The 22,501-nt window shown below is 32.5% G+C and overlaps 2 protein-coding genes and 1 long non-coding RNA gene across 3 annotated transcripts in view; 1 reads left to right on the top strand and 2 right to left on the bottom strand.

Annotated features, from left to right (window-relative positions):
• LOC126892850 (replication factor C subunit 5-like) overlaps positions 1–9,377 on the bottom strand; it is a 113,919-nt gene extending 104,542 nt beyond the window's left edge. The window contains exons 1-2 of the mRNA XM_050662653.1: positions 8,908–9,377; positions 7,717–7,781 (exon numbers count right to left, since the gene is read on the bottom strand). Of these exons, the coding sequence (XP_050518610.1) occupies positions 7,717–7,781; positions 8,908–8,945 (103 nt within the window). The 5' untranslated portion in view covers positions 8,946–9,377. The remainder of the gene's footprint in view (positions 1–7,716; positions 7,782–8,907) is intronic.
• Positions 9,378–11,208: 1,831 nt separating this feature from the next.
• Positions 11,209–11,882, top strand: LOC126891696 (late histone H2A.2.2). Its single transcript, XM_050660958.1, has one exon. It carries the CDS (start codon positions 11,319–11,321, stop codon positions 11,739–11,741), a length of 423 nt encoding a protein of 140 aa, XP_050516915.1. The 5' UTR covers positions 11,209–11,318; the 3' UTR covers positions 11,742–11,882.
• Positions 11,883–19,540: 7,658 nt separating this feature from the next.
• LOC126892169 (uncharacterized) lies at positions 19,541–22,501 on the bottom strand. Its single transcript, XR_007700702.1, has 3 exons — positions 22,195–22,501; positions 21,121–21,278; positions 19,541–20,125 (listed from the first exon to the last, which is right to left on the bottom strand). It is a non-coding gene; the product is annotated as an uncharacterized LOC126892169 (long non-coding RNA).

The raw sequence follows: 22,501 nt of genomic DNA, 5'->3' as shown, positions 1-22,501 counted from the left end.
AAAAATCGCTTTAAAGCATGTATTTTCTTTCACAAAAATTAAAATATTTGATCTTTAATAACTCAAAAAGTATTGATTTATTTTAATCACATTATATAAAAAATTTTCCTTACAATTTGTCCCTCTCTCGATTTGTGGGGTTATTTTTAATAAAGTAATTTTCACCCCCGAGAAGGGGTGACATACCCCAGGTTAAAACCCCAAGTTCTTATTGTCAATTCGTGAAAATAAATGGAGATTTACCGGAATCGAAGGTCATAGTTGATTTTTAGCTTCAGTGACTGCACTATAGAAAAAAATGGCAATTCAATAATTGAGATGCGTATATTTTGCAAGCTCATAAATTATTAAACGATATGTAGTCGCCAAATAATTAATTTAAATTATTTTAAGTACAACTCTCTCTTAAGCCGGGAATATGGGATGGTTTTCTTGCGAAGGGGTTGTAGCTCTATATTCGAAAGGCGCGTGATTTAAGAGTTTATTCTTAGAATATAAGCTCTACGAATTAAACTACTATTAACTTTATTGTAAAAACTTACAGTTTTTAAGTGATTTACGAAAAACCGCTTCATAACCTGCATTTTTTTCACGAATAATTAAAATATTTGATCTTTAATAACTTAAAAAGTATTGACATATTTTATTAACTTTATATAATAAATTTTGCTTTTAATTTGTTATTTTATTGATTTGTGCAGTTATTTTTTATAAAATAATTTTCACCCCCGACAAGGGGCGGTATCCACCCTCAGGGTAAAGGCGCAAGGTGGTACCATGTCACCTTTGTTTCTTGACGTATCCTCTAACCACTGACCAATTTTCGTGAAAATCGATGAAGGTTCACCGAAATTGAAGGTAATCGTTGATTTTTACCTTCAGTGACTGCACTATACAAAATAAATTGCAATTTACTGATCTAAATGCGCGTAATTTGGAAGCTTATAAATTATTAAATTATATGTAGTCGCCAAATAACTAGTTTAATGCATTTTAAGTACAACTTTCTCTTAAGCCGGGAAGATAGGGTGATTTTCTTGCGAAGGGGTTGTAGCTCAATAATCGAAATGCACGTGATTTAATAGTTTATTTTTAGAGTATATAAGCTATAGGAATTATATCCGCAATACGATACATTTTAAGTTTTCTCAGCATTTTTCTCTTAAGTTAAATCAATTAAAGGGTTGATTGGGGGTGAAGGGGATGAGCTCAAAAATCGAAACTATATAATTTCAAGAGCTCATAAATAGCTCGTAATTCTGCCGCAAAAACCGATTCAATATTCCTATTTTTAAGTAGTGGGGGGGGGCTGACTCATATAATACTGAAGTATTAAATTCCGGCTCAGTGGAACGAGCTCAAAATTTTTGGTTTGCGGAATATGAGAGCTCATAAATCAGGGCTATTTGTTTTTTGAATTTTGCAAGTGGGGGGGGGGGCAGCTCAACACGGGTGGTCTTTTAGATAAATGAGCTTTTGTCATTTTACGGAACTTGAGAAAGGATGTTGCAGATTTGAGTTGTAAAGGGAGATGGTTATATAGTTTTTTTGCGGAATATAGTATAGATTTCTTTACTAACTCAGAAGACGGGATCGGTAAATAGACTTCAAAAGTTGAATTTCTGGTGGAGTAGTTATGATGAGGCCTTGCTGGAAAGACATGCATGTGCTTATGAATTAAGCAAACAGTTTCTAAAATATACAAAGATGGAAGGGTTAAAATTTCGTGATCTTTAAAGTAACTTCTGCAATGGGTTGTTCTTCTGAGGCCAAACAGATATCTTATTGCTCTTTTTTGTAATTTGAAAATAACATCAAATTGGGCAGCTGTACTAGACCCCCAAAAAGGAAGACCATATCGAAGATGAGACTCGAATAAAGAAAAATATGTTATTTTAGAAGATGCTAAATTGAGTTCCTTCGAAACAGATCTTATGGCATAGCAGGCTGAGGCGAGTTTCTTACTTAACAAATCGATATGAAGGGACCATTTGAGGTTGCTGTCTAAAAGAATACCAAGAAATTTTACAGAATCAACGGTAGAGATCTGGCTGCTATTCACAAGCAGGCGTTGAAGAGCACCTTTATATGATAATGCTACCGTTTTATCCACGTTAAAGGAGAGTAAATTAGAGTCAGACCAGGTTTTTATCGTAAGAAGATCAGAAGTTATAGTTGCATGAAGAGTTGCAATAGTTGAGTTGCTCCAAGTGATACTGGTATCATCAGCAAAAAGAAAAATTTTTCCATCGATTTTTAAATTAGTGATGTCATTTATAAAGATAAGGAAAAGTAGAGGACCCAATACTGAACCTTGTGGTACTTCACATACAATGTTTTTGAGACTAGAGTCAGTATCATTTGCTCTAACCAGTGGTTTCCTATTATCTAAGTAAGATTTGAACCAATTCAAAGAAATACCTCGAATTCCATAGAAATTAAGTTTTTTAATCAAAATGTTGTGATTTACACAATCAAAAGCTTTGGAATAGTCACAGAAAACAGTGGCAGTATAAAGATTATTGTTTAGTGCTTGGTAAACCTCGTGAAGTACAGAAAACATGGCATCAGTTGTACATTTATTAGTTAAGAAGCCGAACTGATTCTGTGATAACATATTGTTATCAAAGAGAAAGGACATAAGTCGGGTTTTTATGAGCCTCTCAATAATTTTGGAGAGTACCGGTAGTAGGGCAATAGGTCTATAGTTGCAGGCATTAGATTTTTCGCCTCATTTATGAAGAGGAATAATAATGGCTGTCTTTAGGCACTCTGGAAATTTACCGTTTTCAAAGGAATCATTAATTAGTGACACGAGGAGTTCTAACACATTATCTGTGAGATTTGAGAAGATTTTTATGGATAGTCCATCAGTACTACAAGATGATTTGCTTTTGATACTATTGATCGTTTGGATCAATTCAGATTTATAGATTGGTCTTATAAAGAATGAATTCGAGGCAATTTCTGAATTAGGGAGATAGGAAATGGGATCTTGTTGAGACTGAATAGTTGATGTTATATTTTTACTCACGTTAATGAAGTATTCGTTTAGATTTTCAGGGTTTGGAAGGGGAAATGTTTGAGCTGCGTGGGTTTTATTTCGAAGATCGTTTATTATGGACAAAGTTTCTTTTGCAACACTTTTGGAGCTTCCCAGACGATTTTGATAGTAGGCTTTTTTAGCTGATTTGATGAGTTTTAGGTATGTGACTCTGTAATTGGTGATATATTGAGTGGCAGAGACGTTGGTAGTAAATTTCTTGATATAAAGTAGTGAACGCATATTTTTTGCTGATATGCGGATACCTTTGGTAGTCCAGGGTTTGCGACGTTTTGGCTTAATCGTAATTAAAGGAAATGCCTTATTGAAGATACAGACAAGCTTCTCCAAAAAATCACTGAAATTATAGTCCACGTCCGTAGAAGGAAAATGCCAATGCCAGTCAGAAGTCAAACATAAATTTTGGAATTTATGAAAATTCCGAGCGGAAAAAATCCTACCTAAACGTCGGGTTTTCGAGAAGGGTTTGCTGAAGATGTTAAATTTCGTATATACTGCTCCATGATCCGATAGTTCCGCATTAATAACTGTAGAGCAGGCATCAAGGGGTGAGAAATCGGAGACAATATAATCAATTATGGTAGATGTAGTTTTTGTAATCCGTGTAGGAGAATTAACGTGCATTGAGAGACCATATGATTCAAATATGTTGACCAAGAACATTTGGGTAGCACAAGCAGCAGCATAATTTATGTTGAAGTCTCCGCATAGAATTTTTCTGCTTTTGTGAGGCAAGTCATCTAACAAATTTAGCAGGTTCTGAAAAAATAGTTCCACGGAAGAGTTAGGTGATCTATAGATGCAAATAATGTAAAGATTAAGACTTTTATTAAAAACTAAGGAAAATTCAAAGAAGGCTTCATTCAACAAAAAGTCATATTTTGTTATCAGAGAAAAATCATTGTTTGCAGAAAGAATTAGGGTGCCTCCATGAGCTGAGTTTGGACGATCATACCTAGCAATTGTGGTATATTTCTCTACAAAAAAAGGCTCGTTGACTTCAAGCCAGTGTTCTGTGTTGACTGTTTGAGGTTGATTTTGTGTTTTTATTTTGTTTTGATATTTGTGCTAAAATATTTGCATTAGAATTATCTTCAGTTTGATCCAAATTAGAAACTAATTGTATTTTCCTCTATTAAAAAATTATGCAACATGAAACCCAAAGTTATACATAGTTTGAACTTTACTAGGAGCTAAATATTATATGGTTATTAATAGAACAGTAGTCCATATCAAACGGTATATTAAGTATCAATAAAAGATTTATAAATAATACCTACAAAAACACAAATAAATTCATCAAGACATAAATCATATGATTTTCAGCCGCCATTATGACATTTAGATGTTTTATCAGCAGGTTATACGTTTTTGCTCTTTGCGCAGAAATTGGCGCAGTTCTTGTACAAGAATCTGTGTCTGGCACAAATTCTTGTATCATTTCTGATATCGTTTCTTGTATCTGTCTATGACACCATACAGTTTTTTGACATATCAGAAACGATATTAGAAATGATACAAGAAAATGCATAGTGTCATACAGCCTTTACAGGAGACTACAATCTGTCACATAGTGATTCTTACCATGATAAAAGAGATGTCTTTAGTAATAATAGTATAGTCTGTTCGCTAAACTCAGACGCAACTGCAACTGGCTACATATTTTAGTCGATAATCTTTTTGTTTTTTGCCAATTTTGCAAAAATTGGCGAAATTACTAAGTATTTAGTGATTATTAACTATTAAGTAATTATTTTTTGCCAATTTTACTAAAATTGGCAAAATTACCGACTAAAATATCTAGAAAGTTGCGTCTGAGTTTAGCGAATAGACTATAACACTGCTACTGATACTTTAGTTGATACTTTTGCATTTTATAACCTATTTCAGCTTAATCACATCACAAATTGTAACGGAGTTTTACTTGACCTAGTTTTTGCTAATGATAATGAAAATGTAACAGTTGAAATTGCTAATGATTATTTATTGCCTTGGGATTGTTATCATCCTGCGTTATCTATTTCTTTAGCTATTAAAGATAATATGCCTGAGCTTCAATATGATAGTTTTGCCTTCAATTTTAGGAGAGGAGACTATGTTGCTCTTAATATGTATCTTGCTAGTATCTCCTGGGAGAATGTTTTAGGTATTTGCAGAGATATTAACGAAGCCACGGAACTATTCTACTCCATATTGCAGTTTGGTATCCATTGTTCAATACCACGTGTAAGATTTAAAAAACCCCAAATTTCCTCAGTGGTTGACTAATGACCTAAAATCATTAATATTTAGGAAAAAAATTGCTCATAAGATATATAAACAAACAAATTCTTGGGACGATTATCTACTTTTCTCTTCCTTTAAAACCAAATGCAAAGAATTAAGCAGGTCATGTCATGATATTTATATAAGTCAAACTGAATCTAGAATTAGTTCAAACGTAAAGCACTTTTGGAATTTTGTTAACAGCAAACGCAAAAATAATGGTCTGCCAAACACTATGTTTCTTGGAAACACAGTGCTTAATAATGGTGCGGATATCGTTAATAATTTTGCGCAATGCTTTCAAAATATTTACAGAGCAAATGATGATGATTCAATACAGCCCACCTTAGAATATGAAAAAACAGTGAGTCTAAATTCTTGTAATGTATCTATTGAAATCATATTTGAAAAATTAGTCAATTTAGACATTTTTAAAGGCTCTGTACCAGATGGAATTCCACCCATACTATTAAAAAAATGTAGATGTACTTTAACCCGTCCCTTATATTTTCTGTTTTCTCATTCACTTGATTCAGGTATTTGTCCAAGTTTGTGGAAATCTAGTTTTATTGTTCCTATTCATAAATCAGGTGACAGGAGTAATATAGCTAACTACAGACCAATAAGCATTCTTTCTTCTATTCCTAAAATTCTAGAGAGTATAATATGCGACTATATTAAAACACCTTTATGCAATGTACTAATTGAAGAGCAACATGGTTTTCTTTCAGGTAGATCAACTTCTACAAATCTTTTACTTTTCACGCAATACATATCTGATGCTTTGGAAAGGAGACTACAGGTGGATGCTATTTATACAGATTTCTAAAAAGCATTTGACACTGTGAATCATAAATTGTTGTGTAACAAGCTTAAAGCTATTGGATTTACGGGCAATCTGTGTAACTGGTTATGTAGTTACCTAACTAGCAGAATACAACTTGTTAAAATTAAACACTTTCAATCTAGTGAAATTTCCGTAACATCTGGTGTTCCACAAGGAAGCCACTTAGGGCCTTTCCTTTTTAATATATTTGTTAATGACATTAAATCTCAAATTAACTCTAAATTTCTGCTATTTGCTGATGACTTAAAAATCTATAGAATTATCGAATCTGTCTCAGATTGTGAAAAACTTCAAAATGATATTAACAAAATTATGGCATGGTGCAATTGGAACCAAATGAGCATTAATGTTGGAAAATGTCACTTTATTAGTTTCTGTAGAAGAATTAACAACCTCTTTTATAATTACAAATTAGCTGAAGAACCACTGAAGGCTGTATCAACTGTAAGAGATCTAGGTGTTCAATTAGATTCCAAACTAAATTTTTGCGCTCATTTTGATTATGTAAATAACCAGGTATTTAAAATGTTAGGCTTCATTATTAGAACTTCTAGATGTTTGCATAACATTAATTCCATCAGACTGATTTACATTTCCCTAGTTAGATCTGTTTTTGAGTATTGCTCAGTTGTTTGGTCACCCACTTATGAAGTCTATATAGCCAAGCTTGAAAAAGTCCAAAATAAATTCATTAGGTACATAAGTTTTAAATTACACAAACCTTTAAGTGACCATTCCTACTCAGAAATTAGAAATAAATTAAACCTTCCTAGACTATCTTCCAGACGGATGTATGCTGATGTTTTGTTTCTTCATAAACTACTGATTTCAAAAATTAATTGCAATGATCTACTGTCTCTAACTGACTTTAATGTTCCCTCTAGAGTTACAAGAACATCCCAAAATTTTGCAATTAAATTTCATCGCTGCAACTTTGGTAGGCATTCTCCACTGAGTAGAATCATTCTAAATGGAAATAGAATAGACCTTGATTTGTTGCTGTGCGCTTCGGAAAATGTTTGTAGACAGTGTTTAAAAAAAATTGTAATCTTATGTGATTTATATTTGTTATTTACTTTGTATTATTTTAATTTTTGTCATACATATTTACTATATCTTTATATTTATTGTATCACTAGATAATAATTATAATATTTTGTGTATATATTAAATTGGGTGGTATCCCGTTAATAAATAAACAAATAAATAAATAGACCCATTCACTGCCGATCACGCTCCAGTGTGTGATATGGTTACTTCAGTCAGGTGCCGTTTAACAGAATGGTTCCTAGCCGAGCTCCAGCCGCTTCAGTAGGCAACGAATGGGTTAATAAACAAGTAGTTCCATAATATTTAACCCTTTCGCTGTGGATGAAAGATATCAGTCACTTGAGGATGACAATAGCTAAAGTAAGTTATGTGCCCGTGATGTCATCTTCCTGTGACTTAAAAAACGAATGACATCTTTTGACGTCATCCACAGCAAAAAGATTAACTAAGCAAGTTCATATTCCAAATTATGAAGTATATACAATCTCACCAGTTTTTATAATATCTTCATGAGACACTAAATCATCAAGTGTACTTGGACGATATTTTTCAACCCTAGAATGAATAAAATCATTAGTGTTTGATTGAACCGACAGTAAACATATATTACACTAAAAATATTGGTAAATTCTCAATAACGCTTTTTACTCAGGGACTCAGGGAGATGATAAATACTTTAAAATAGGAGTCAGTGTTTAACTTAAGCTCGGTGCTTAGTCTTATTTATTCTCATTAGTTTTGGACCAGATAACAGCGAAACTACAGGGTAACATTCTATGGTGCTTAATGTATGCTGATGATGTGGTGTTAATAGGATAGGAAATAGTGAAAGAGATTTAGAACAAAAACTGGAACAGTAGAGACAAGCTCTGGAGAAAAATGGTTTAAAACTTAGTAGAACAAAAACAGAGTATTTAGAATGTTTATTTAAAGATGGAGTTACTACAATTAAAATGGTATCTTTGGGTGGTGAAATGATTGTGAAAACAATAGTTTTAAGTACCTAGGATCAGTACAAAGTAATGGAGGAATAGATAAAGATGCATGCAGTAGAATTAAGGCTTGATGGATGAAGTAGAAGGAAGCCAGTGGTGTGTTGTGTGACAGAAAAATTCCAATGAAGCTGAAGGAAAAATTCTATAACACACCCATAAGAATGACTATGATGTACCTACAGAACTGAATGTTGGGCAGTGAAAAAGATAGAGGAACAATGAATGCATGTGGAGGAAATGAGAATGCTTGGATGGATGAGTGGAGTGACAAAAAAGGATAAAATTAAAAATGAGTATATTAGAGGAAGTCTAGGTGTGGCACCAATTGATGCCAAAATGAGAGAGCATAGGTTAAGGTGGTTTTGTCATGTTCAATGTCTAGATGTTAATCACAAAATACGAAGAATTGCTGAAGTGCAGATTCCTGGAGGAAGTAGGAGAGGAAGGCCAAAGAAGACCTGGGGGGAAGGGGAAGACGATTAGGCAGGACATGTTGGTAAAGGGGATTAATCTTGATATGCCCGGCAAAGAAAATGATGAGGAGTCAGTATTCAACTATCAGTATTCCTGTTAAAGGGAAAATACAGTTTAGACTTTAGAACAAAGAAGAATACGAAGTTTTACAAAAACGTTGTAATTTACAACAAATTTTGCTTTTTTCAAACACACAGTAAATTAATACTTACCAAGGTAAATTTACTTTCTGAAGTTCCTTTTGTACCATATTTAATAAAGTTTAAACAAAAATTAACGCTACAAAAATTAAAAAAATATTATTTACTTGTTTTGAATTTTTGAAACTTAGGTTAGGTTTGAGAAGTAAACATAACCTTAACAGTTGCCGGTTGCCTGCCTCGTACCTCGTATCTTATTTTATAACATCCAGTCAGGTTCCCTTGAAAAAATGAGACTGTAATGATGGTAGAAAACGGTAACGGTAAGTTGTCTACATTTGGCGCAATTCTGTGATGGTCTTGTTCTTGTCTTGTTGCTTAAAGGTTACCACATATTAAAATTATTTCATATAAAACTATGAAGTATTTTATTATATCACACTCGAACTGTTTTTTCTGTTTGGAGTTTTAGATTAACAACAACACTTATTTGGTCTTAACTGAAATTATCGTATATACAGTGCGTCCATAAAGTAACGCATAAATTCATTCTTTTGTAAACCGGCGACTTTAAGGAAAAATCCCGAAACAGATCGATTTTTATTTGTAAATTACAATTTTCTTGCATATATAGCATATTAGTGACGTCATCCATCTGGGCTTGATGACGTAATCGATGATTTTTTTTAATAAGAATAGGCGACAGGCGTCATGTGATAGCTCATTTGAAAGGGTATTAAATTCTCTATTCACTATTATAAACATTAACATATAGTATTTTTACTACAAAAGCGATATTACGTAGGTCAAAATTTTTGACGTAAGGGAACTGTCAAAACATTAGAATGTGACTTTTCATTATCACCGTGTTTATAATAAACATGGCAATAATGAAAAGTCACATTCTAATGTTTTGACAGTTCTCTTACGTCAAAAATTTTGACCTACGTAATATAGCTTTTGTAGTAAAAATACTATAATTATTTATACAGTGTTCAAAAAATATTTTTTAATTAAATTAATTGAGGCAAAAAGAAGAATGTATGTAATTTATTTAATTAAAAATTCGTTTTACTGTTGTCAGAAAACAGGAAAAACATATTTATTTGACAAATAAATATTGCGTTTCGCTTAATTTCAATGTAAAGATGCCGCCCACTGGCCTCTTGGAAATTTGAACATTACGTTTAAGCGAAAATCAATGTTTGTTTTTTAAATAAAACATTTTATGTTTTCTGACAGCAGTAAAATGTATTTAGAGTTAAACAAGTTACATATATTCATCTTTTTGTGTCAATTAATTTAATTTAAAAAAAAAATTTGGACAACCCACATTAATAATTATGTTAATGTTTAAATTACTGAATAGAGAATTAAATACCCTTTTAAATGAGCTATCACATGACCCCTATTCTCATTTAAAAAAATCATAGGTTACGTTATCACGCCCAGATGGATGACGTTACTAGTATGATATATAAGCCAAAAAATCGTAATTTAAAAATAAAAATCGACCTTTTCGGGTTTTTTCTTTAAAGTCGCCGGTTTATGAAATAATGAATTTTTGCGTTACTTTATGCACTGTATTTTATTATTACGGTCTACTATCGGACTACCTGGAACGTTGCCAATTTTCTTATTTCACGGCTTGTTAGCTTTAGGTGGCTGAAGAATTAGATCTCACTCCCGCCTATTTACTTTTATGTCAATCAGGGATGCCAGGTCTGGGGATTTTTCTCCAGAACTGGGGAAAATTGATAAACTTTGGGGACTGGGGAAAAACTTTTTTAAAATGACTAATCTCTGGGGAAATCAAACTGGCTAATAAAATATATGTTATTAAATTTAGTTAAAAAATAGTTATTTTAGAAAGTCCAGTAATTATGTGAATATTAAATGTTTTACAACGACAAGATCGTGGTGACTGATTCCACATATATGCCACACTCAATACAGTTTGGTGAATTGTGACTACCGCGAACAATGATATTGCCTGGGGTTCCCTGACTCTGTCATGCTCTCGCTCTGTCATCTATTATGAACACCTGTGTAGGTCCGGGGTTCCCGACTAACATCTGTGAATTCCCTATGGGGTGCCTACATGGCAGGCAACACACACCGCCACACGGGTTGCATACATGTAGGAGAAGAATTGTTAAAAACTGAACTAACTAGAACTAGGTTTATCCAACTCGATAGAAAACCGTTCATGAACGGTTGCGAGTATGCGCAGTAACGGAAAATGTGTAACTGCGCAGACATTTTCGTTATTGCGCATGTGAGTAACAAACCTTTAAATCTGGGGAATTCTGTTGAAAATCTGGCAACTTTTAAAACACAATTTGGGGAAATAAATTTTTTGGGCCTGGCAACGCTGATGTCAATGTCAATGAGCTCCCGCCTAATTTAACGGTTTGACCGGTAGATCTGAAGAATCTACTAAACATTTTTTGTTGCTAAATACATTTTACAAACTAAATAAAATGTCTGGACGTGGAAAAGGAGGAAAGAATAAAGCAGATAAATATAAATCCCGTTCAAATCGTGCAGGACTCCAATTTCCTGTAGGAAGAATACATAGATTCTTACGTAGAGGAAACTATGCTCATCGTATTGGGTCAGGAGCTCCAGTGTATCTTTCAGCCGTATTGGAATATCTAGCAGCCGAAGTGTTGGAGTTAGCAGGTAATGCCGCTAGAGACAATAAGAAAACCAGAATTATACCAAGGCATCTTCAGCTAGCCATAAGAAATGACGAGGAGTTGAATAAACTTCTATCTGGTGTTACAATAGCCCAGGGTGGTGTATTGCCAAATATACAAGCTGTTCTACTGCCCAAGAAGTCTGGAACTGGAACTGCAGCTTCGGGAGGAAAGTCAACAAAGAGCCAATCTCAGGATTATTGATAATTTTTTAAGTAAGAATGTTTTTTACCTAATTGTAAGCTCTAGAAGTCTGATGTATTTGTTTGTAATAATATTTGGTAGTCACTTGTACAATATTCGATTCATGAATGTTTGTTTAGTCTAATAAAGTTTTTACTTATATGTTTTATTTTATTACTTAATAATTTTAACTTTATATTAATAGGTATACAGATCTTGACTTTCTTATCCTGCCCCAAAAAGTTAAAACCAGTTCGTTTCAGCTTGGTCTAATGGTAGATTAAGAGGTAACAGTAGCGATCAACAGGTAGCAACAAACATGGTCCAGGATTGTGGCTGTAATTTTGAATATTTTGTCGAGATATTTGGCACACATATTCGTAATATAATAAAGAATGGCGGTACAGAGCCCAATTTGAGAAATATGTTAGTATGTGGAAATTACTCTATAACTAAATATAATTTCAAATAAACTTTTTTATTCCATGCCTAGATTTTGTGTCTTATTGGACCTAGTAAAATTTTTTATCTGTAACAAGAAATCGAACATATTATTACTAAATAACCGATTAGTCAACATAGAGAAAGTATCAGTGTCATTTCGACAAACCTGCGTCAGATTTCTGTTCCTTTATCTGCACTCGATATGAGTCATATAAGTGTTCGTAATCCCTATGCAGATAACAGAACAGAAATCTGACGCAGGTTTGTCAAAATGACAGTGACACTTTCTGTATGTTGACTAATCAGTTATTTACTTATATGTTCGATTTCTTGTTAATAAAAAATATTACACAAAATATAGGCATGGGATAAAAAAGTTTATTTAATATGAACAGAGTTCATATTAAGGGGAAAATTGTAAAAGAACCAAACTTTTTTTTCAGTTTTGGAGCATATACAAATTTTTATACAGATGAGAACAGGATTTTGGTCTACCGACTACTCACTGTTCACAGCTGCTGGTGAAAAGCACTGCTGTACTGTACCTTACCTACATTCTATGCTTTGAACCAGCACATTACAAGAGTTTATTTTCAAATTCAAATTTGGCTACAGGATAAAGCTCTCCATGCAATTGATTGGGGATGGGATAATGCTAATGGATATTTGCTGTCCACAAAAATGCATAAATCACTTGAATTACTAGCAATAATTTTTTGGAACTGCAAAAAAGGATTTTATACAGTCACTGGCATAAAATTCTGCCACTCAAAATTTTTCACTAAGTTTGACAATTTATAACTTTATTATTATTTTGTACTCCGATTTTCAAGATTCTTGCATCAGTTTATAGGTACATGTTTTGGTGTCATTTGTTATTATTTCGGTAACAAAATTTTTTTGCTTAGATGGCATTATACGGGGAAGAATGGAAGCGTATTTTCTCCTAACTTTAAAAATTCTGTGGAAACATTGGAGAGCTGATTTTATTACATACAGTAGAACGTCGATAATCCGAACCCTGGTAATCTGAATGCAAAAAAAATTATAAAATTAAAAAATATGATTGAGGATCGAATTTTTGGATTTAATATGACAATATAGGCAAAATATGACCGCGGATTTTTGTTTTGTTTATGCACATATACATACAATATATTTGTTTATTATGCAGGTGTTTTATTCCTTGTAACTAAAACGTATGTACCGGGTGTCCCAATAAGAATGGCTCTCGGCCATATCTCAGGAACCGTTTATAATACAGCTTTGGAAAAAAAAAATTGTAACAAAAGTTGCCCCTAGAAAAGCCTGGAAATTATTTTCATAATTGTAAGTCCACCGCTAGAGGGCGTAATTGAATATCAAAAATTAAAAAATCGAAATTTTACCAAATGTGCCTAATGAAAGGGCACTGGAAATCCAATCATCGTATTCTTCATACAATTTTGTGCATATTTTATTAGCATTTTAGATGCATATTACAGCCTATTACATAATATGCCGGCTAGAAGGCGCTGTTTATTTTTTTTTTAGAAATCTAGTTTTCTTTGGAAAATATTAAATACAAGTATGTATTTTTTTCCCTGTATTACAAGATTACACCAAATTAGCAACAGAATACTGAAAACCGCATGTCGATACCTTTTTTCTATCTCGAGATATCTTAAGAAACGTGTAAATTTTAAACATAACTGTTGCTGTCATATAAGTGGAAATATATAGAAGCACGTAGTGTGCTATGGAAAAAAACAAAGGAACATTGTCCAGATGTCACCGTATATAATGAATCAAAACAACAATAAGACAAATAACACTATAAAATACAACAAAAAAAGAGTGTGTGCACTTTGTACGTGAGTAAGAAGTTATACTTCTATTATTATGATTTTAACGAAATAAATATATTTTAAACAGTTTAATTTTATTTTTATTTAAATATCCTACACTAATTTTAATACTTAAAATAATTCCAAAAAAATAGCGTTAATATGTAAATTTTTATGAATTGTTGCCTCCGCGCATTTGATTTTCTCTCGATGAATCGTAGAAAATGTAAAAACGTCAGATTTTCTACACAAATTTTTAATTTTTATTTCATTATATTTTAATATCAATTATCCTATTCCCAACTAGGATAAATACATAACTGTTATTGTCACCGGTAAACTAAGTTAGGAAGTCAAAGTGGAAACAAGTAGTGTGCTATGGAAAAAATAAAACTATTAACTTCAAGAAGTCATCATGTGTCAAATCAGTAAAACATAAAAATTTGTTCATTGATGGTTTGTTGCGGTTTGTTTCTATTAAATTTTATATAAAATTTATATAGAGTGAAATTCAAGATGATTCTTACAAACTAAGAAGCATTTGACATGATAGCCGCATTCTTTGAATGCATAAGAAATGCAACTGTTGCGGCTAGAATATATGCAATGAAATATCCCCAAAGACGTCCCCCAGTAGTAGAGTTTTTCATATTTTGTTTTGATTTATTATATACGGTGACATCTGGAAAATGTTTCTTTGTTTTTTCCATAGCACACTACTTGCTTCTATATATTTCCACTTATATGACAGCAACAGTTATGTTTAAAATTTATATGTTTCTTATTAAGATATCTCGAGATAGAAAAAAGGTATATGCGGTTTTCGGTATTATGTTGCTAATTTGGTCTAATTTTCTAATATAGGAAAAAAATACATACTTGTATTTAATATTTTCCAAAGAAAACTAGGTTTCTAAAAAAATAAACAGCGATTTTTTCATAACAAGATTCCCACTCACCCCCCCCCCCCCTCTTATTTGCACAGCTAGACTTAAACTTGTGAAATAAAATATGCACAGAATTTTATGAAGAATACGATAATCGGATTTCCAGTGCCCTTTCATTAGGCAAATTTTGTAAAATTTCGATTTTTTAATTTTTGATATTCAATTACGCCCTCTAGCGGTGGACTTACAATTATGAAAATAATTTTCAGGCTTTTCTCGAGGCAACTTTTCTTATAAATTTTTTTTTCCCAAAGCTGTACTATAAACGGTTCCTGAGATATGGCCGAGCGCCATTCTTATTGGGACACCCGGTACATATGTACTAGGTTTATGAACTTTGAATGTATTTTGAACATATGTTCGATAATCCGAACAATTTGATAATCCGAACTACCCTGTACCAATTAGTTCGGATTATCGACGCTCTACTGTACTTCTTTTGTATTATCTTTTGATTCCGAAAGATTTCCTAGAGATATTATTAAAATTTTGCTTTTTGAATTATCCGAATATATCTCTTTTTTTGTAAGAGCTATACAATTTTTTGTAAATAAAAACACTGATTGACTCATAAACATAAATATTTTAAATAGAGGTTGAATTGATACGATTAGAATGGCCCGCATGCAGCCCAGATCTTAATTCTATTGAACATTTATGGGATGAATTAAAAATAGCTATTCGCTGCCTCCTACTTCTTCATGTACCACGTTTTTTCAGAACGTTGGTTACGATCATAGCTATCCTAATTTTATTCACTGCCACCCTATAGCATGCTTGTATCAACACCATACCATTATCGAAAGTTCTCCAACCATGAGGTTCTTCTTCGTCCTGGACTGCGTTTGCCTGCTATTTTTCCTTGCATAATATTTTGCAGCAACCTATATTTGGGACCTCTCATTACATGTCCGAGATACTCCAGCTTTCTCTGCTTTTTATTATCTCGGTAGTCTTGCTGAGACCTTCTAGTATTGTGGAGTTTCGAATCTTCTCCACCCAGGAAACTTTTAAAATTCTTCTATAGCCCCACATTTCGAAAGCCTCAAGGCGATTTAGGTCGATTTTATTCACAGTCCAGGACTCGACACCGGAAAGTAAGTAGGCGGATCCTCGATGTCAATTTTAGGTCTCTGTTACATAACATCTTGGACATTCTTCTAAAAGCGGTTCTGGCCTGCTCTATCCTAGATCTAATTTCACCGTGACTTTCTGCGTTACAATTTAATTGCTGTCCAAGGTAAACGATTTTATCAACTTGCTCAAGTTTGGTATAATTTACATATATACCTAGACGGTTTTATATTAGTCCAGAAAGCCACTGCGCATCCGCTAGGAAAAATATTCTAATTCGGATTTTTAGCACAATCTTACTCAAAAAGGACCCCTTTTAAAAAATGTGCATGTTGCCAGGACCAAAAGTTGGTCAAACATTTTTTAAACTTTTTTTTTTGTTTTTTTCCTAAAATTATTTTTTTTGGATGGAACAAAATTTTTTTAGGTTTTCATCATTCCAAACAGAAAAGGTCTTTCGTGACTTTTCTCTAAAGTTGATAGTTTTTGACATATAAGCGATTAAAAATTGAAAAATTGCGAAATCGGCCATTTTTAACCCTCAAAAACTATGTGAAAAACTGAAAATTTGAATGTTGCCAAGGTAGGTAGATATTCTTTAAACATCGATTGATGAAATCCCGTAGAGTTTTTTGTAATACAATATTCAAAACTCCTTAATTGCTAATCAAGCGTGCGCGACACTATTTTCCACCGTTGCATGTGTATGCAGTATGGTGCAAATGAAAAGAATAAATTCGTTATTTCGTAAACCGGCGACTTTAAGGAAAAATCCCGAAACAGGTCGATTTTTATTTTTAAGTTATGATATTGTGACATATATGGTATACTAGTGACGTCATCCATCTGGGCGTGATGACGTAATCGATGATTTTTTAAATGAGAATAGGGGTCGTGTGCTAGCTGATTTGAAAGGTTCTTCAATTCTCTATTCAGTAATATAAACATTTACATAATTATTTATACAGGGTGTCAAATAATTTAATTTTTTTGTCAATTTGCCAAATGATTTAATTTAATAAAAAATTTTTGGACACCCTCTATAAATAATTATGTACATGTTTAGATTACTGAATAGAGAATTGAAGAACCTTTCAAATGAGCCAGCACGCGACCCGTATTCTCATTTAAAAATCATCGATTACGTCATCACGCCCAGATGGATGACGTCACTAGTATACTATATATGCCACAATATCATAACTTAAAAATAAAAATCGACCTGTTTCGGGATTTTTCCTTAAAGTCGCCGGTTTACGAAATAACGAATTTATTCCTTTCATTTGCACCATACTGCATACACATGCAACGGTTTAAAATAGTGTCGCGCACGCTTGATTAGCAATTAAAAACAAAGGAGTTTTGAATATTGTATTGCAAAAAACTCTTTGGGATTTCATCAATCGATGTTTAAAGAATATCTACCTACCTTGGCAACATTCAAATTTTCAGTTTTTCACATAGTTTTTGAGGGTTAAAAATGGCCGATTTCGCAATTTTTCAATTTTTAATCGCTTATATGTCAAAAACTATCAACTTTAGAGAAAAGTCACTAAAGACCTTTTCTGTTTGGAATGATCCAAAAAAACTAAAAAAATTTTATTCCATGCAAAAAAAATAATTTTAGGAAAAAAACAAAAAAAAAAACGTTTAAAAAATTTTTGACCAACTTTTGGTCCTGGCAACATGCAAATTTGTTAAAAGGGGTCCTTTTTGAGTAAGATTGTGCAAAAAATCCGAATTAGAATATTTTTCCTAGCGGATGCGCAGTGGCTTTCTGGACTATATGCTGTTGTTTACTTATTACGAGTACCTATTTTGGTTTCCACACCATCTACTAAAACTAATGTTGTTTGATTCCAATACAAATTTTCAATTATGCGGATCTCTCTGCCATCCAAGCCAATGTCTTTTAGAGCTTCGATCAATATATAGAGTGCTTAACACGATCAAATGCGTTTTGGAAGTCAATAAAACAACAGTATGTATATGTCTACAGATATACCTACACACATCAAAATAATCTAGGGGACAAAAACAAAATGCGAGATTACAAACGGATTTCAAATAATTTATTGCAAATGTTTAAAAAAGAAGTTATAAACAAGTGTCCCGAATATAAAATAAACATTTTTTCCTAGAATTATCGAAATAGCTCTGAGAAAAATTAAGAGAGAACTCCATAAGTCACAAAATGCTAACATAAAAAACTAATTTGTTGCCCCTCAACTCCCAACAAAGTAGTCTTTAGGTTAAGTTAGTATGGTGTATAATGTATGACCTCCACGGTTGTTAATTACTGCCCTACATCTGTTAGTCTAACTTATGATCAGATGGTCAGTGTCTTTCAGCGGTATTCTGCTCCACTCCATTGAAAGGACCTCCAACAGTTGCTGTCTTGTACACTGAACGCAATATTTTGTTGTAAAATGCATCTGCCCAATATGTCCCATACATGCTCAATTGGGTTTAAATCTAGCGATTGTGCAGGCCATGATAAAACCTCCATTTTATTACCTTCGAGGAATGATTGCAAGACCCTGGCATTAGGTGGACGCGCATTGTCGCGCACTAATTGAAATTGGGAACCAGCTTGTTATGCAAAGGGTAGAACAACAGGCTCGTGAATAATATCGCGGTAGTCTGTTGCATTTATAAACCGTTCCAGACAAACGAGATTGGTTATTACACCAAGAGTGATGCAACCCCATACGATTATACTGCCGTCTTGCTGACTATGAACCTCCTGCGCGGCGACCAATCGTTCAGCATTGTTAGATCGTCTCCAAATTCTTATCAGTCTCGTATCTGGTGCAAATCCAAATCGACAAAATACATGTGCCGTTTTCGTGGACTGACCGTTCCAAATTTTTAACCTGTTCCACAATTAAAACTGCCCCTGTTCCTGTGTTCCCATATATCAAAGTTTATCCGACTAGACACCCTTAAGGTATTAACAAATTTTCAGCTTGCTATTAATCAACTTTTTTTTCATACGCGGGATCCAGACCTATGTATCTCGACATCTTTGAGCAAGTACGTTCATCCCAAATAATGCCTCTCTCGTTCCACACCCGTTACGGAAACCAAACTGTGTGTCATCCAGGTATTCCTCGCATTTATTGTAGATACGACCATGACAAACTGATGGTTCTATAATCAGCACAGGTTTTTGCTGTTGTCTTCTTAGGTAGAGGTATAAACAGTGAATTGGACCAACCATTTGGTAGTTGTCCGCTGGTATAAATGGCATTGAAAAAGTTATAGCCTCTAAAACATTGCTATCATTTACCCTAATAACACAAAACATTCCATGAATGTTCCTAGAATGTACACACAGGACATTGAAAACATTCCTGGAATGTCCCCAAATGCACACGAATGTCCCTGGAAAGTCCCAGGAAAGTGCTGTGTCAGCATTTTAAATATTCTTAGAATGTTCTGTTGGAACATTCCATGAATGTCTACGAATGTTCTTTGGACATTCACAGTCTATTTTTTAGACTGAATGTCTTGTTGGAACATTCCATGAATGTTCTTTGGACTTTCACAGTATATTTTTAGACTGAATGTCTTGTTAGAACATTCCATGAATGTCTACGAACGTTCTTTGAACATTCACAGTATATTTTTTAGACATTCACTGAAATATATCGTCAGTAATGTGACAATACCTCCTATATGTTTTTTCATGAGGTTTGCAGGAGACGAAAAACATTTTTTAAGGTCACTTTCTGTTTTCGTACGTATTCTGACTTTTTTTGTAGTAAATAGATAGTTGAATTTACTGCAAAACAAGTCAAAAAATATATGAAAACAGGAGGTGGCCGAAACAAGTTTTTAGTCTATCTTACAAATCTCTTGAAAAAAACAGATAGGAGGTATTGTCACATCACTGACGATATGTGGCCATACCAAATAATACATCCTTGATAAATATAAACATTTTTATTGCAAAAAATCTTTACATACATTTTTTAATGTAATTTACTGACATTCCTAAATATTATAAAAAAATGTGTCACATTTGCTTTGTAAACCTTTCTTTTGCTTTTCGTAGCCACATATTCCGTTTCCTCTCTGGTTTTTTGTAGACCACTTCTCTCAGCTGATTCTAAAAGAAAATAAATTAAAAGGTAATTTTTCTATCCTTTACAATTAACAATCAGAAGAAATATTATTTACAGGTAATAATACGCATAAATAATAATAATAAAAAAATAAATATTAAATAATATTTAAATAAATAATAAATAATATTTAATAAATAAAATAATAATAATGAACATTTTGTATTTTGACAACGACATCCGATGTGGAAGTAGAAACCTTAATAAAATTATTTTTTCAAGTAAATTGTGGCTTATTTCCCCATTAGAATAGTTAATTACAAAAAAGCCACAAAGAAATAGATTTTTCACAAACAAATAAGTATTTAGTATTCATTATATTTATTGTTTTTATTATTTACTTTAATGTCCTACTGGTACATTATTTGACAAATAATGACATTTCGAAGTCTGTTAAGTACGATATAACACCCTTGGGAATTAAATTTAAATAACGACTTAGATACTGTCAAGTTGACAAATATCAACCTAAGTAAAACTATGGTTACCACAATTACGTTACTACTGTTACTGGTAAATGTACTTATTTAAAAACTAATCAATTCAAAATTCATTCAAATTTTTCGCATATAAAGAATAATTTAGTCGGACATTAAACGTTGAAGGCACCACAGGTATTATAATAATAACGCTTTCGGTCAACGTATATCCCTCAGGACGAAGGCCCTTGTTAAAAACACCATTGACCTCAAGCGTTATTATCCTTATAATACCCTTGGTACCTTAATAACTGTAACATAAGATTATACCTTAATTCTTGTTTTCTATTTCTGATGTTTTTATTTATTTACATTGAATATTAATATGTTTTGTTGTATAATCTACTTCACAATAATTATGTGATATATTTGACTTAAAATGAATTCAAAAATTTTTTGTAGTTGGGCAACAATGTCAACTTAGATCTCCGATGTAGATAATGAATTACAACAGTATCTATATTGTACGGACTATATTATTAATTAGGTTATGCATATACCTGTGTGACATAAGCTATTGGAACAGCACAGTCTCTCAAACGAACAGATGAAAGTGAAGTTCTGTCAATATCTTTTTCTAAAAAGTGTTTTGAACATACTCCTCTATTAACAAATCTGATCTATACTTCATGTCTTCTTCGCGGGATCTTCTGGAAAGCTAAAAATACAAAATATATGCATTACTAAGCATTATTAACAAATTTTAGTTTTAAATAAAAAATATGATTAATGAACTCACAAAATATTATAAAACAGCTTAGAAATTGTTTATTAGTATAGTCGGTTCCCCAAACTCAGACACAACTGGCTAGTGATTTTAGTAGGTAATTTTTTTTGTTTTTGGCCAATTTTGCCAAAATTACAGTAATTATTAAGTATTTAGTTATTATTTTTTTTTATTTACTAAATTATTTACTAAAATCACCAGCCAGTTGTGTCTGAGACTCGGTAGTACTGAGACTGAGTTTAGCAGATCGACTATAATATTCTGTGTATTCATTAGTTGGTACTGCATATTATAGTGTGTGGTCTACCATCCTATTTATAAACGCATACATTAGCAAAAACGCAAAAAGAATTATTTTAGTTTTACAAATCCTTTTGTTATTAGGTATCTCTATTTACTATTTTAGTTAGGAATAAGTGAAGTTTGTGGCTTATTCACAATTATTATTAAAATAATAAATGGATATGACCAATTATTAACTTATAAAATAAAAATTCTTCTGATTTATGCCTTTTATTCACTTTGTTATATCTACGTTACTTAAAAGATTTTTTATGAATAGTATTATAGTATTTTTACTACAAAAACGTTATTACGTAGGTCAAAATTTTTGACGTAAGAGAACTGTCAAAACATTAGAATGTGAATTTTAATTATTGCCATGTTTATTATAAACATGGCAATAATGAAAAGTCACATTCTAATGTTTTGACAGTTCTCTTACATCAAAAATTTTGACCTACGTAATAACGTTTTTGTAGTAAAAATACTATATTAGGGTATTAATAGTATTAATTTATTTTCTGAAATACAGGGCATGCCTTCGTTTACATATTTGCATACTAACCTTTTAATAGGGCTTTTCATTCACACTAATTCACAGTCATTTGTTTCGAGCTTCTGTCATAATTGAAACGTTATTCCTGCAGATTTTTTTATCTACATTTGTTTCTGCTACTCCAACTGCGTCAAAAACAGGACACCATTTTATGCACTATGTTAATAATACTATTAAAGCTATTATAAAAGTATCCGAATTAAAAAAATATTCTTAAAAAGCACAAATAATACAAACTATCCACGGCAAGGCAAGGCCGGGCAAGGTGGCCAAGATGAAATGAAAATGAAGATGCCAAATGCCAAGATGGCCGAAG

The sequence above is a fragment of the Diabrotica virgifera genome, chromosome 9 (genome assembly GCF_917563875.1).
Source record: "Diabrotica virgifera virgifera chromosome 9, PGI_DIABVI_V3a".
Lineage (NCBI taxonomy): Eukaryota > Metazoa > Arthropoda > Insecta > Coleoptera > Chrysomelidae > Diabrotica > Diabrotica virgifera.
This window is presented reverse-complemented; position numbering and strand designations above follow the sequence as displayed.